The 16,331-nt window shown below is 36.4% G+C and overlaps 1 protein-coding gene across 8 annotated transcripts in view; it reads right to left on the reverse strand.

Moving 5' to 3' along the window:
• Positions 1-16,331, reverse strand: part of LOC131674194 (neogenin-like) — a 298,710-nt gene that overhangs the window by 59,760 nt on the left and 222,619 nt on the right. For 5 of the 8 annotated variants that reach the window (XM_058952719.1, XM_058952758.1, XM_058952725.1 and 2 more), the window contains one exon: positions 11,972-13,470. The exons of 1 other annotated variant lie outside the window; for it this stretch is intronic. In XM_058952719.1, the coding sequence (XP_058808702.1) occupies positions 13,252-13,470 (219 nt within the window). In that variant the 3' untranslated portion in view covers positions 11,972-13,251. Of the gene's footprint in view, positions 1-11,971; positions 13,471-15,942; positions 16,306-16,331 lie in introns of those variants that run through there. 2 more of the 8 variants (XR_009302798.1, XR_009302799.1) reach the window with 2 other exon arrangements.

Genomic DNA, 16,331 nt, shown 5'->3' on the forward strand with positions numbered 1-16,331 from the left:
ATGTATATGATATATAAATAGTACATTTGTAATATTATATAAGAAATTTAGTTTTTTTAATTTTTCCATATATCTTGAAAACAAGTGTATTTTTACAGTTCTGCAGATGCAATGAATCCATGTATTTTGAGTTTTCAAAGTAAGTTTCGCAAAACTCTGCAAAATCTAAGTTTCACACAAAAAATTAATCGAATATGTTTCAATATATTTTGATCCATTGAATGCAAATATGAAGTTAGGTTGAACATCCAAAATAAAGTAAAATGAATCTTATGAAAAGTATAGAGTACTCTTTCGTTTCGGATCTGTGTACTTCTATCCTTCATTTTATTTTTCATTACAATAATATTTTAATAATATTATCACTGAATGTCTTAAGATATCTTTTCAAAGTTCCTGAGTTGAACTGAAAAGTACTGAAAGTTACGTATCTATATGTAAAACTGAATTAACATAAAAAGTATTGTTAGAGGACCGTATTGAAGAATCACTTCCTCGCTACAGCCAAGAGGGTTAGCCCGTTAACGTATGTCATTGTTGCTGAGTGCGGAGCCAACTTTTCGGATTAAAAAAATCATTAACAAATCTTGAACTTGTGAAAAACTGTTAATGAGGAAATTGTTCATAACTTTCTGGAGTATGTGTCTAGAAATTCTAAAAACTCTACATGGGCAGATTGAAAGAAGGAACTCATTAAAACATCTTATATATGTATTTTTATGTATTTTGATTTACTAAACAGGAATTCGACGTTAAAATTTCTCTATCGATCTTGAGTTATTTTCTGAAATTGCAATACAAAATAACCTATCTTTTGTTATGGTAAATTTTTACAATTTTAAGAGCCGAAAACTCATGGGGTAATTGTGATATTTGATTCATATTTAGTTATAAAAAAAAACATATATTTCAACTTTTCTTTATGCATATTCTACACAGAAAAAATGTCAGCACGACGTCTAGCCAGTTTAACATTTCATATAGTGTCGAGTAGTTTAACCTTTTATATCTTCGAAAATATTATATACATATGTAGATTTCCCAGAATTATTAGATTCATAATTCGTATTATGAACAAGTTCCTCACTCACAGTTTTCCACAAATACAAAATTTGTTAATGTCTTTTTAATCTGAAAAACTGTTTTCACGCGCAGGGACAATTACATCCTTTAAAGGGCTAAAACCCTCTTGGCTCGGGAGCAGAAATAGTTGTTCGATGCATTCCTTCAATTACAGAGATCTTTAGACTTCATCAACAAATTAAATCCTAGATATGCTTATGCATATTCGAATATCGATATATCGTTATAAATTTCAAGTTATATATTTTAAAATAAAATTGATAAAAAATGTATTGAAATATTTCGAATCTGGCAATTATATTACTAATTCAATATTATCTCTCACAAAGTATACATTTCCATAAACAATTATGATTATCAATAATTTATCTAACCTTATTGAGTTTTCAGTACCTTTGTAATTATTAATATCAAAACTAATAAATCAAAGTCATAGAATGATTAAATAAATACACTTACAAAATTAATAAAAGCTCAGTGATCCTTTAAGAATATGAAATTTCGAACATCAAATTTTTGCTAGTTTAATATGTATACATATATATTTTAAAATTGTTATTGTAGCTTTAAAAACTACGTTCACGTATTATTATTATTAATTAAAAACACCTTTTTACATTTTGCATAATTTATAAAATTTAAAGAATTTTTTTCTACATATTTTTGCTCAGAAACAAAATAATAATATAATTTTTCTATAATAATAGATTTCGAATTTAATATGACTATTACGTAAAATCATACAACTTAAAAAATATTACGTTACATGTTTAATGAAAGTTTTAGATTAATGGAGCGAAGACAAAATTGGCAAACATCAACTATTTGATAATTTCCTTCGCGAGATAATTATAAATTTTTATAAGTATACAAAAACTATATTGAATAATAAATGGTGAATTCGATTATATTTTAATATTTTTCAATATTTTTTTTTGTCAAAATAACCTCTTATCCAACGTTTACTATATCAACATATTTTTATAATTTTGTCTTCGATTGGTGAATATTTTACTAAAAGTATTGACAGCTTTTATCGTGCATTTCTTCACATTAACTTAGTCTATCGTACATTATGTTATTATACAAGATTATTTAATTTACGAATAATAATTACAAATAAAATAATGAGCCATTATTTGAAATAATATCTCTAGACTTTTCAAGTTATTAAAGTCATATAATACACAAATTAATTTTTTTACAAAATGTAATTATTATGTAATATTCGAATAAACCAGATCTTTTATTCTTTCCTAAAAGTATTAGAGATAATCTTAAACGTATATTTATGAAATTGTTTAACATACATTAACCTTAATACTATGAGTAAAAAATCTACTTCACACAAATTTATCTTATATTTAGTCGATACAATTTTTAGATGTTTATATAGAAATAAAACAGAAATGTTAAAAAAACAATTATAAATTAACTATTGAGAACGTTTAGGTCCTATTCTCAGTCTATTCATTGTTTGATTTGGTATAAAATCTGATATTAGCTTATCATATATTGAGTTACATTCGCGTAAAATATTTCGTGCCCGTCATACATAAAAATATAAATGTATGTCAGGTAGACAGCGATTCTCTGCATTTCTAATATTTTTAACGTTAGATTATTTTAATTTTCCAGATGTAAATGTTCTATTAATTTTGAACGACTGAAACATGCTTTTAGATATTAAGTCTTAACATTCAAACTCTGAGGCTGTTATTGCATTCAAATCTTTCATGAGTCCTTCAAGATTGGCCATCTCTTGATTCAATTCTTCAGTACTGTAGGATGGCTGTGAAAAAAATTTAAATATGTAATCACTGAAAAATATACAAAACACACCATGTTAAATTTACTTATAAATTAAAATATTAAGAAAACTCACAGTGGGGTAATTTTTAAATATTTAAATTATCCCATAACATCAAAATTACCGAGATTTTCTTCAATCAAAATAGGAAAAAAGTACGTTCGACAAACAAGGTATCTTCGGGATTTTTATTTGGAATATTCGGTGATTGTCATTCCTAGGTGACAGAAGATATTTTTATGAAATAGTTTGTGAACGCCATAGAATTTATTAACCTTACTAAGGATAAGCCTGTATTGTTATAATTTTACAAGCAACTATCTTAGGTTAGAAATTTAAAAGTAATTAATGAACTGGTTAGAACAATATAAACTTTTTTAGTTTTCCACCACACTACACTCATGGATTCTATCCATTATATGTTAGTTTTATGAAGTCATTGAATATTAGTTTTTTGAAGTTATCTAGGTTTATGAACTCTAACGTAAAGGAAAAATAACTATGAAACTTATGTTTTGTGTAATTGATTTATTTCCATTACCCTGCACATGCTTTTGATCACCTAAATTAAATATTAGGAGATGTTCAAAGTTTTCTCTTTCGACGAAAAATGGTTGTAGCTTAAAGAACTCATTGGGGTAAAAAGCTATCAAATAAGCTGAGTCTAATGAAAAAGAAATTGAAAAATGAAATTTCCAGTTATAAAAAACGAAAGACAAAATATTCATTTTTCTTTGATCGCATATAATCGGTTCCAATTTTAGTTCCGAATATCGGATCTTAAAAAACCTTACCGGAATTGAATGTTGAATACATCCTCTTGAAAACGGTACGTCGAGACTTTTCATACTATTTTTTTACTATGGCTATGAGTGTTTTTATGAAAAGATTGCATTTTTTTCAGTAGCCAAAATTTTGAAAATTACGCATCTTGTAAAAGCAATTCTTAAAAAAAAATGTTTAATTCTACATAAAATATATAATGTAACTGGCTGCCGCTTAACCTCTAATCCCTAGTGAATGTAATTATTCGTATGGTCAAACGACGCCTTGTTATCTATGTGCTGTAAGCATACTAACTCACCTTGTCCCGGTGTGCGCCTGCGCCGAGGTCTCTGACCGATCTAAGTTGGGTTCTCGATCTCTCCGCTAGGGGCGCTGGCGCGCTTGCTTGGCAGCGCTCCATCGGCCACTGCTGACAACTCAGTTGGTGAGCAGCTTCGTATGTTGCTTACGTGATTCGTGCTGAATTACCGGCGCGTTAGAATGGAACGTAAACAATAACACCGCTTTCGGACAAAGGAAAGACAAAACAATGAGATCGTTGCGTGTTAATCTCTGATCACTTTATTTACTTAAAACTTGTATAAGAGAGGGATTTGCCGAGAGACTTTCGCACGCAATTTCGAATGACGATACAAACGGGGAGAGAGAGAGTGAATCTCGCGATCGCCGCGGACTATTCGCTCGCACGCTTTTAATAATATCACCGCACACGCAGCACGGGATCGCACGCTAATTGCAATAAATAGGGCTGGGCACCTACCGCGGAATTGATGGGGATACGGTGGCCAACCGTACCCGTCTAAACTTGTTGTCGATGAGCTGCCTCTGCGTTTGTGGCTCCGCTGTTGCTGTTGCGTGGCTGCAGGAGTTGCAGAGGTTGAGTACGCTGGGGCCGAGGTCGCACACGTTCAACAATGCGCGCACTCGGCACTCCGCTCGCAGTTATAGTTATCGGCGACGGTGTCACACACGTTGTACAGTGTGTACACCCGTCCCACCGCACTGATTGTTGTCGTCAGTTGTTTATGCACACGACGTGTGATGTGCACCTCCACCTCAACACTCTCGAACAAAGTACCCAAACTCCCTGGATCTCACTCGAAACTATCAAGCACGTTGGTAGCTCAAACTCAATAGCTATGATGTAGCCGGACTGAAGGTCACAGTCATACTGGCTAGCTAACTCTCCCCTCCCGGTCATTTCCCCCAACGCGCCCTCTCTCTCTCTCTCAAACCGATCGCGGCTGTTACGCTCGGCCGCTGAGTAACCCACGCGAGTCTAAACGATTTTCGGCAATCGTTGCAATAAAAATAACATAAAAATGAGTTTTTGAGAAAAAAAAGTTTTTTTCAATTCAAATGTAGCATTTATATACTTTTACTTTTTAATTTTAATGTATTTAAAAAAGTATATTTTTAAAACAAAAGTTCCTTGAAAATTTGTATTCTTTTAATTTTGTAGATCAGGTCGTATTTGTAAACATTCTATAATAAAATTTAATAGCTTTAAATTCTTCTTTTCAGTCAGTAGTTAGTTCATCGTCTTTGTAAGTAAATACACGTAAATTGTAATTAAAAAGATGGCTAAGTAGGAAGATTTATCGTTAGTATCGCAATCACATTGTTGCTAAGCATAAAATAAAATTGCTCAATAGGACAGTAGAAAAAAAATTAAATATTAGTAAGTAAACTATTGCTTATAACGTAAAAAAATGTATGGAAACTAACAGTGTAGAAAACAATTGTAGCAGAAAGTATGAAAGAAAAACAAGGCCTCAAGAAGATAAGTTCATTGTAAGGACAATTTTGCGAAATAGAAAAATGACGGTGCCTGAAATAACATTTGCTGTGAATAAATGTTTAAACAATTCAGTAAGTGTAACTTCAATTTACAGAAAACTCAAAGAAAACAGATTTCACGGAGAAATCTTTTTTACTCTAGGACTTAAGTTGGAGATCTTGTGAGAATTGGAGGTATGATAAAAAAAGAAGGCTATAATAAGATTTTATAAAAACTCTATGCCCTCGAGGAAACGTTTGATTGGAATTCTATTCATTTTTTAACAGGATAATAATTCTAAGCACTCCTCCAACCTGTGTACAGATAATTTCACGGCCCTTGAAAAGCAAAAGAAACTCAGTGTAATGAAGTGGCTACCTCAAAGTCTTGATTTGAACTCAATAGAATTACTTTAGGAATAACTTGATCGGTCAGTTAGAAAATATCACCCTACTTCTACTTCGCACTTATGGAACATTTTACAAGAAGATTGGAGAAAAATTTAACCTAAAACTCTAGAAAAATTAATTATTAGGATACTAAAACTTTGCAAAGCTGTTATAATATTTGAAGAACATTATTTCGACGAAAAAAATATTTAAAACTGAAACTTGTTTTTGAGATTCCTAGTTTTCTAAATTAAAATTTACTTATTAATATATTGTTTACATTTAAAAGAAAAATTATGTACACGTGTTAAATATGTATGTGTATGATTAATTTTTATTATTTGTTGTTACAGATTTGTTTTCTTTTGTTGTTGTTACTGATAAAATGTTTATAACTGCGATAGAGATAAGAAAATATTTCGAAATTTCATTAACGAAAATGTCAAATAAACCTCTTGTGGAGGCCTGCAATGGCTCGGTCAGTAGGGCGTCGGACTCGCACTCGGTAGGCCCGGGTTCGATTCCCAGTCCCTGTTATTGATACAAGCACCACTGAAAAAAGTTGCATGTACTTCGTTCTAAAACACATTGCAAGCCTCCGTCGCTAATCAGCATTGATGGAGCATAAATAGAGCGACGTTAAACAAAAAAAAAAGCTATTGTGATTATATCGTATGTTCGGAATCATGGAATATTGAAGCACTAAGATACTACAATCTAGATTTGTAAAAGCTTCTCACTCCAAATCTAAATCTACAATAGCAAATGACAAAATAAAATACATACCAATTGAAACTGTCTTTGATGTAATAGACAAAGTAACTAAAGATAATAGTAATAAAATAATTTCAAATAAACCAGTATCAACCCTTAGTAATCCAATTCAACAACCAAATTACTATAGGATGACTTACGGAGACATCAACTACATAGGAAATGACAAAGTCCTACTCTATTTTGATAAAGGTTTACAAGGTAAACAAACGTCTGTAAATTCTGTTTACTCACTTGAAATTCAACCTAAATACAAAGATAATAATAATATAATACAACCTAATTACAACCTGTCAATGTTCCTCTATAAAGCAACATCAGAGCATTTTCCCCCACTACAGAACAACATGTGCAGTTGGACTTACTTGCCCACCAAGATTCAACCACAGCGAAAGAATAAAACACATTATGGACCACAATGCCATAATAGGAAATTATACCACAGCAAGATCAAGACTTATTAGATTCTAGTGAAAAAGAATACTGAAAAAGTGAAATTATTTAATAAAAAATGTATCTAAACTACCATATTAGTTTTAAGTTTGTAACGGAGAATCTCGGTTAGGCCGATTTTGTCCGTTTGGCTCTCGCAAATGTCCGTGCGCCGCACCAAGCTGAGAGTGTGTATGTGTGGTACATACGAGGTGTGTTCAAAAAATAACGAGAATTTTCGTTTTATGAAAAAAATATTTATTTATTCATCTACATTAATGTTGTCGCCTTCAAAGTAGTCCCCTTCGGATACAATACACTTATGCCAACGCTTTTTCCAATCCTCGAAACACTTTTGAAACTCGATCTTTTTAATAGCTTTTAGCTCTTTCAGCGATTCGCTTTTAATGTCATCTATGCTTGTAAAACGACGGCCTTTTAATGTTCTCTTTATTTTTGGAAATAGAAAAAAGTCACATGGAGCCATATCTGGCGAATATGGAGGCTGAGGCATCGTTACAGTTTCGTTTTTGGCCAAAAATTCACGAACAAGCAATGAAGTGTGAGCAGGCGCATTATCGTGGTGCAAAAGCCATGAATTATTTTGCCACAAATCCGGGCGTTTTTTTCGGATTGCTTCACGCAAACGACGTTGAACTTGTAGGTAGTACTGCTTATTGATTGTTTGACCTTGTGGCAAGAATTCATAATGCACTATGCCATTAAAATCGAAGAACACAGTGAGCATAACCTTCACATTCGACCGCACTTGTCGAGCCTTTTTCGGTGTCGGCGATCCAGAATGCCTCCACTGGGACGATTGAGCCTTAGTTTCGACATCATATCCGTAAACCCATGTTTCGTCACCTGTTATAACACGTTTTAGTAGTTCTGCATCGTTATTGACTTTATTTAGCGACTCCTGAGCAACTTCCATTCGCCGCTGTTTTTGTTCGAAATTCAACAATTTTGGAACGAATTTTGCTGCCACACGTTTCATACCCAAAACATTCGAAAAAATTTGATGGCATGAGCCAACTGATATGCCAACATCATCAGCGACTTCTCTGATTGTGATTCGGCGATCGTTCATAACAATTTCTTTCACTTTTTTCACGTTTTCATCGGTTGTTGATGTGCTTGGGCGTCCGGGTCGTTCGTCATCTTCAACGTTTTCGTGGCCATCTTGGAAACGCTTATACCACTCATAAATCCTTGCTTTACTCATAGCAGACTCACTATATGCCTTTGTTAACATTTGACAAACTTTACTACACTTTATTTCATTTTTTACGCAAAATTTAATACAAATTCTTTGATCCATTTTTTTTCACAAACGAAAATCGCCGAGCTCGAAAAACACGTCTAACGTTAGCGGCTGCCACTTAAAAAGTAAGCAATGAATATTGCTGAAAATTTTATCGTACTTCAGGGGCATGTGTACCAACATAATAAAAAAAAATTTTATACAAGCGGACTCTCCAAACCCGCGAAATTTAAAAATTCTCGTTACTTTTTGAACACACCTCGTACATTCATGCTTGGTTTTTGTTTACGAGGTCCTGAACACGGGCTGAGCTGACAACTGGAGCGATGGAGATGACGCAGAAGAAAGAGAGAGAGAGAGAGAGAGAGAGAGAGAGAGAGAGAGAGAGAGAGAGAGAGAGAGAGAGAGAGAGAGAGAGAGAGAGAGAGAGAGAGAGAGAGTGAGCGCTCGAATCGCAGATCGCCACGGAAAATTCGGGAGAGTCTCTGCTACGCTGTGAGCAGAGGAAGTTGCGCGCGCGGATCAAATGGAAAGAACACGGTTTTCCAAAGTTGGGTCGCGCCCAGCCGTGTCCCGAAGGATACCTGCCACCGGTGCTGTGGGTAACCGGCGAGATGCGCGGGTGCGCGCGCGTGCAGTATTGGACGTGCTGTAGTACCGAGCAACAGAGAGGTGGCGGAGACAACGGCAGCAACAATCAACGAGCGAGCTACGGATTGAGGCAGTAGCATTATACAGTGAACGAGAGGACGAAAGAGAGGAAAACAGCGACGACAACAAACATCAGCGAGACGGTCAGCGAGGAGCACACCAGTGATGTCACACGGCGGAGTGCTTTAGCCGTCGGAGAGGCTGAAGGTCGAGGCCGGTGCCGTATTTTTCTCTTGATTCTCTCTCTCTTGCATATTTGGACGCCAGCTTATGGCCGCGTTTTAAAGCGAGATCTCTTTGAACGGCAGATCTCACAAGTGCCAACTGCTCCGCCTCAACGGGGTGACGCGGTGAACACCCAGAAGGGTGGCCAAAAGGCGGCTCTGGCTAAGCTTGCCAAGCAATAAAGGCCGTGGATAGCGACCACGATAAAAAATGTCGAACTTGAACGCGATGAACCCCGTTTTTGACCCAACGACAGAGTTTTGAAAGATCTGACTTTGGGACGGAACGGGATAAAAACAACCTTTCGAATGACGGATACCCACCAGCGTGAGCGGGTTCGACCGAAACGCAATGGGGAGACATGCTCCGGCACGTCGAAGCGATGGACCTGTGAGTCGTGGGAGAAATCCCTTAATACAGGAACGCAGGGTGGGATGTATTTTGAACGCGAGCCCAGGAGGGAAGGCTTAGTTGGTTGATCGTCTCAGGAATCTTCCTCTGGCTGTCCTGGCTGAGTCTCTCCTCTGACATCCCAATTTAGGGTTGGCCTCTGCGGGGTAGTGGTACCAGGTCAAGCAAATCTCGTAAGATTTGTATGCTGCGTGCTTCCGACGCAGTAGACGTTGGGGCAACTAGAGTCCCGTCGCGCCCAAACCGAGGGTCAAACCTTTAGTTCCGCTCTCCTTGAGCATCGAACCGTGAAAAGATCGGTACTCCTTCCGAGGAGGTCGCCGCCTTAGATTAAAAAGGTTCCGACTCGCTGAGCCGCGCCAGGGATGTCGTAGCAAACTTGACTTCCGGATCCCCAATATATTTGAATGCGAAGGGGTGAAAGACAGTGGGCTATGCCAACTTATTGGCGCCCAGAGAGAGGGGTGGTCATGTCTTGAAGACGCCATACCACCCTCAAATCGGAAAAGTATGAAACAACGCATACACTAGCCAGCTTATGGGTGGTAGCACAGCAGACCTGCTGGCTACCCCGTTGATAGTTTAATGGCGAAAAGTATTTTGGTTGTTGGCATTGATTGTAATATTTTGTTTTAGCAAGGGAATCGGCAGGCTGACCAGCTACCGATTCACCTTCGCGTTCGCGTTTGTTGTTGTGCCGCTCGTAGTAAATAAGCGCAAGATCACCTTCTTGTAACATATTGTTGACGATTAAAGAATTAGTGTGTTAATCCGCTGTTGTGTTTATTCGCCGCTGTATCACTCCTCATCCCGACTTCGAATCTGTGCGTTTAACGTGTTTATGCTCGACGCGTTATTCAGTCGTAGGAACGTCTTTTGCTTCCCGAATCCCCAAATAAATAATTTGTGTGGACGGCCGCGAGTAACCCAGACGGGAACGGTCGCTAATTCTCCGTTACAAGTTAATAATAAGTGTAAAGACGTGTGGAAAGTGCGATTTTCAACACACGTTTTCTGCCGAGCGTGCGGGAAAGACGCACTTTGCACACGGAGTATTGATGATTATATAATATTATATTATATCTAAGGAACATAATTTGGATTAAACAAATTTTAAAAATGTCTACAATTCAGATCAGTTTTCTTAAATTTCAAGCTTTTCCGAAATAAAAAATTTATTTATTTAAAAAGTTACTTAATTATTTTTTTGTAAAATAATGATATTAAATAGTCAAATAAAAATTTATTTTTTTCCATAAACTCATTTTAACATTATTATATATTTTATCTAAAAACAAACATTTGTCTTTTAAATATTTTTGTAGGCTGCATAGTTTTTAACCTTTAGACTGCAGGGAATTTCAGTACAAATTGACCTCGTAGAATATGTAAAATATATACATAATATCACTGGATATCTCAGATAGAGTCGCTGACCTGACTGCTGGTCTATATATCGACCAGCCTCGCAGGCAACATAAAGTACAATATAAAAAAATTTGTTTCTTTTGTTATGAAGATTTGAAAGGATATTTGTATGTAATTTCAGGCGTTGAATATGAAAAAATAGTAACGAAATTCTCACAGGTGCCCTTGGTCTTGATAATCACCATTTGAATGTCAAATTTTATTCCTACTATACATCAAGTATTTAGACGGTTTTCATATTTAGTTTGTGATGTTAATATCACTTTATATTTATAATCTTGTTCGTACTCTCGCGGTCTGTCGCGTTAATGAGTAAAAATTTGTTTCAATTTAAAAAAATGCTTATAAATATTAACTATGATATAAAATTATAAATGAATATCTATGATTATATAAATTGGATTTTAAGGAAAGATAGACTTTACTCTAGTTTCTTATGGTGCGAAGTGTCCCATAAGCAGAGTTTAAGTCTTTCTTATAAAAGGATGCAATTCAGCCCAAGTTTCTCATAGGGCGAAGTGTTCTACAAGTCGAGCGTAAATTACAATAGGAAAGAAAGGATTTGCTCAATTAATCACTTGAGAAAAAGTACATAGGTGTAAGCCAAGTTTATTAAATCTCGAGCGCTTACTTTGTAAGGCTAGGAGAGAATGCTAGCCTGTGCAAAATTCAGCGTATTTTCGTAGGGCAGCCTTCTTCGAGCTGTTTACGTAATTGTGCGAAATCATTTTTGAACAATTACTTTAGTAGAAATTCCAAGTTAAATACAATCAGCACAAAAATTCAAATTACCTACAAGAAAGAATTTATAAGTTTCATGTATATCAAGTTCTTTGAAATTTAATATAACAGATATGGTGCGTGAATATTGAATAAATAAAGGACATGGATTTATTTTTATAAGATTTTTATCAAGTATAATTAGGCTCGTATTTATCCGGCATAAAAACCACAGTCATAAGTCGGGAAAAGCCACCTAAATATGAGCAAACACTATCGATAAATGTACAGAGTTACGCTACTTATTTACAATTAATAAATTTCGGCAGGCTCGCTTTGCCTGTGAATGGCCATTCAAATTAAAACTACTCGCTTACAACACGACACTAATTGCACCTTGTGCGAGAAGAAAGGTTGTCTCCTAGAGCAGCACAGTGCCAACGTCTTGGTCACGGGCACGGCCAGCACTATGTTGCCCCGAAGAGTAGAGCCGAGTTGCTGCTGTTTGAACTGTCCAGGGTCGGAGACGCCTCAGAGGATACCACACATATCTTCAGATAGGCCGACGGGTGCCAGTAGCCCTTGTTGCGATCGCGGATTCACCAAGTCACTTAACAGAATAAAAAGCACGACACTGTGTTCACAAGCAACTGTTGTCTACGAGGGTCGTTTGAAAAGTCCGTGCAAAGTCAGAGAGATGGCGCTACTAGTGCGTATCAAGGTTATTTTCAGTTAGTGACATATCTTGGAAGAGCACACACCAAGTTTCAGCCAGATCGGCCAATTACTTTGCGTTTTACATTCGTTTCAATCAAAGAAATCGAGTGGTTGTAAAAAAATGGACGAAAAAGAATTTCGTGTATTGATTAAACATTACTTTTTCAAAGGCAAAACGCTTCAGGAGATTAAACAGAAGCTTGATAGACATTATGGCGATTGTGCACCTTTAATTAGAATGGTTTATAAGTGGTTTCAAATTTTTCGGAGTGGCCATATGAGCACAAAAAACGCTGAACGTTCTGGACGCCCTGTGTTGAGGTTACCACTTCAGAAATCATTGATAAAATCCATGATATGGTGACGGCTGACAGAAGAGTAAAGGTGTGTGACATTGCTAGTACTGTAGGCATCACGAGCGAACGGGTAGATAATATTTTGCACCAACATTTGGACATGAAAAAGCTATCCGCTAGATAGGTGACGCGATTGCTCACGATTGACCAAAAACGAGATCGTGTGAAGTGTTGCAAGAATGGTTTGTAGCTGTTCCAGCAAAATCCGCAAGACCTTAAGCGTCGTTTCATCACTGTAGATGAAACATGGATACATCACTACACTCCTGAGACCAAAGTATAGTCTAAACAATGGGTTACCAAGGGGGAATCTGATCCGAAAAAGGCGAAGACAATTCCTTCGGCCGGAAAGGTTATGGCGACTGTCTTTTGGGATTCGCAAGGAATAATCTTCATCGACTATCTGGAAAAGGGTAAAATCATTACAGGCGAATATTATTCATCGTTATTGGATCGTTTGAAAACCGAGTTGCTAGAAAAACGTCCACGATTGGCCCACAAAAAAGTCCTCTTCCACTACGACAATGCGCCAGCTCACGCCTTAGCAGTTGTGGCCGCAAAACTGATGGAGATAGGGTTCCAACTCGTTTCACATCCCCCGTATTCTCCAGACGTGGCTCCGTCGGACTACTATTTGTTCCCTAATATGAAAAAATGGCTGACGGGGAAAAGATTTTATTCAAACGAGGAGGTGATTGCAGAAACGAATGCTTATTTTATAGACTTGGACAAATCCTATTATTTGAAAGGGATGAAGTGTACGAGGTGTGTTCAAAAAGTAAGGTGACTTTTCAAATTTCACGGGCAACGTACTTTCGATTATCGATTTTTTTATTCTGTTATGTTGGTACACTCTTCCCGAACATCTGTACCAAATTTCAAGTGTATAGCATTTTTTGTTTGGTTGTGAGAGGCGTAAAGGTTATAAGTGTTTTGCGTGCTCGGCGATTTCTTGCTATCGAAAAATATGGATCAAAGGATTTGCATCAAATTTTGTGTAAAAAATAAAATAAAGTGCTCCGAAACACTTGAAATGTTGACGGTGGCATACGGTGAAACTGTTCTGAGTAAAAAAAATGTTTACAAGTGGTAGAAACTCTTCCAAGATGGCCGGGAAGATGCCAATGACGAGCCTCGCTCTGGACGCCCAAGCACGTCAACAACTGATGAAAACGTTCAAGCAGTGAAGAAAATTGTTCTGGAAAATCGTCGAATCACTATCAGAGAAGTTGCTGAGGATGTTGGTATATCGCTTGACTCGTGCCATGAAATTTTTTTTAACGTTTTGGGCATGAGACGTGTGTCAACGAAGTTTGTTCCTAAATTGCTAAATTTTGACCAAAGGAACCGTCGCATGAGCATCGCTCAAAAACTGTTGAATGACGTCAACGACGACCCAGATTTACTCAAAAGGGTCATAACTGGTGACGAATCATGGGTATATGGTTATGATATCGAAACCAAAGTCCAATCGTCCCAATGGAAGAGCCCAGATGAGCCAAGACCGAAAAAAGCACGCCAAGTTCGATCAAATGTCAAAGTTTTGCTCACTGTTTTCTTCGATTACCATGGCGTGGTGCATCAGGAGTTCTTACCATATGGACGTACGGTCAATAAACAGTATTATCTTGAAGTTATGCGACTTTTGCGAGAAGCAATACGAAGAAAACGCCCAGAATTGTGGAAAAACAATTCATGGCTTTTGCATGACGATAATGCCCCTGCTCACTCACCTTTGCTTGTGAGAGATTTTTTGGCCAAAAACAACACCACAATCATGCCTCAGCCACCATATTCACCGGATTTGGCCCCATGTGACTTTTTCTTGTTCCCAAAACTAAAGAGACATATGAAAGGACGGAGATTTGCAACGATTGAAGAGATAAAGACTGCATCGCAGGAAAAGCTCAAGGCTATACCGAAAAGTGCTTATGAGAAGTGCTTTGAGGATTGGAAAAACCGTTGGCATAAGTGTATTGTATCTGAGGGGGATTACTTTGAAGGGGACAACATAAATATTGATAAATAAATAAATATTTTTTCTTAAAAATACAAAGTCACCTTACTTTTTGAACACACCTCGTAAAAAAAGATTTATTAAAAAAAATCAAGCAGTTTTTATTTTTCAAACGATCTTCATACAGAACGTGATGTAAAGCCAGGTACTCACACTCACATTCAGCACAAGCGTTACCAGTGAAAGCTATTACTATTAGATATCACAACGAGGTAAAGAACTGAAGGGCAGAAAGTTAACAGAGAGAGCAACTAGGTAGCTGAGGGAGCAATGAGGTGCTGAGAGAGCAACGAGGTGCAGGGATCGAGTTCTCGAGAACAACTGACTACTTCCTCCTTCCTAAAGAAGGATCAGAGAGTTTTCTCCAGCATTGGGTCTGTTCGTGGGGCCATTTAGAGCTCTAAGGGTTATAGTGCCGAATTTCCCACCAAACGTTTACCTGCGCGACAATTGCCGGATAACCATACTCTTTTTTTTTATTATATCGCGCACGCACCGCTGGAACTGCCGCACGTATTTATATTCTGGGTTTTCCCATCCGCAAAAAAAACCAATTAAGCGACAAAGGACAGCATCTCCGAATGGACTTTCACTTTTACAGCAACCAAAAAAAAATGTTATAAATTATTGCTCTCTACTCAAGTGCTACGCACATGGAGCGCAGATGCCGCGAACGATTTTCTTTTGTTTACAAGAGAATAAACAGCGATAACGAAATTCTAAAACATGTAAAATTTACAGAAGTAGATATGGATTATTTAAGTATAATTTACAATTATCGCAAAGTACAGTCAAAAGATATTAACTAATAAAGTTAGCTAATGTGATAGATTAGCTAGTGCAATATTTACAATAAAATAATGATAAAATTTTATATATATCAATAGTTTATCACTAGTAGAAGTTATTCCTAAAACGAATTACTTAAATTAGTTAATAACATTTGAATTGTGATCAATTTTTGTATTTGCAGTAATCCAGTGAAAATAAGAGAATAGCTTATAGATAGGACCGTTACAAGTTTGACGTGCTGAATACGTAAAAAATAATAAAAAAATATCTGTTGATAATCCTGACCTTGAAAATTTCTATTTCAAGGGCAAATAGTATTTCTCGTATAAGTCAAGTTTTAAAAAGGCTGTCGTACGGATTTTGATGCACTGCAATCGTCGATTTAGAGGTCAAATTTCATTTTCACTACAAATCAAATTGCATAGGATAACATTTTAAAATCTTCGATTCTACTAAAAATGAAATTTGATCTTGAGAGTTTTTCAAGGTCAAGAATGTTTTGAGAAATTTAAAAACTACTTATTATGTATTCAGAACATCACATTTGATCTAAGGGGCATGCAATGGCTCGGTCGGTAGGGCGACGGACTCGCACTCGGTAGGCCCAGGTTCAATTCCCAGTCCCTGCTGATTGATACAAGCATCATTGACAAATGTTTCACGTGCTCTGTTCTCAAACACATTGCAAGCATC

The sequence above is a fragment of the Phymastichus coffea genome, unplaced genomic scaffold (genome assembly GCF_024137745.1).
Source record: "Phymastichus coffea isolate CEN01 unplaced genomic scaffold, Cenicafe_Pcof_1.1 PCOF00014, whole genome shotgun sequence".
In the NCBI taxonomy this organism is placed as follows: domain Eukaryota; kingdom Metazoa; phylum Arthropoda; class Insecta; order Hymenoptera; family Eulophidae; genus Phymastichus; species Phymastichus coffea.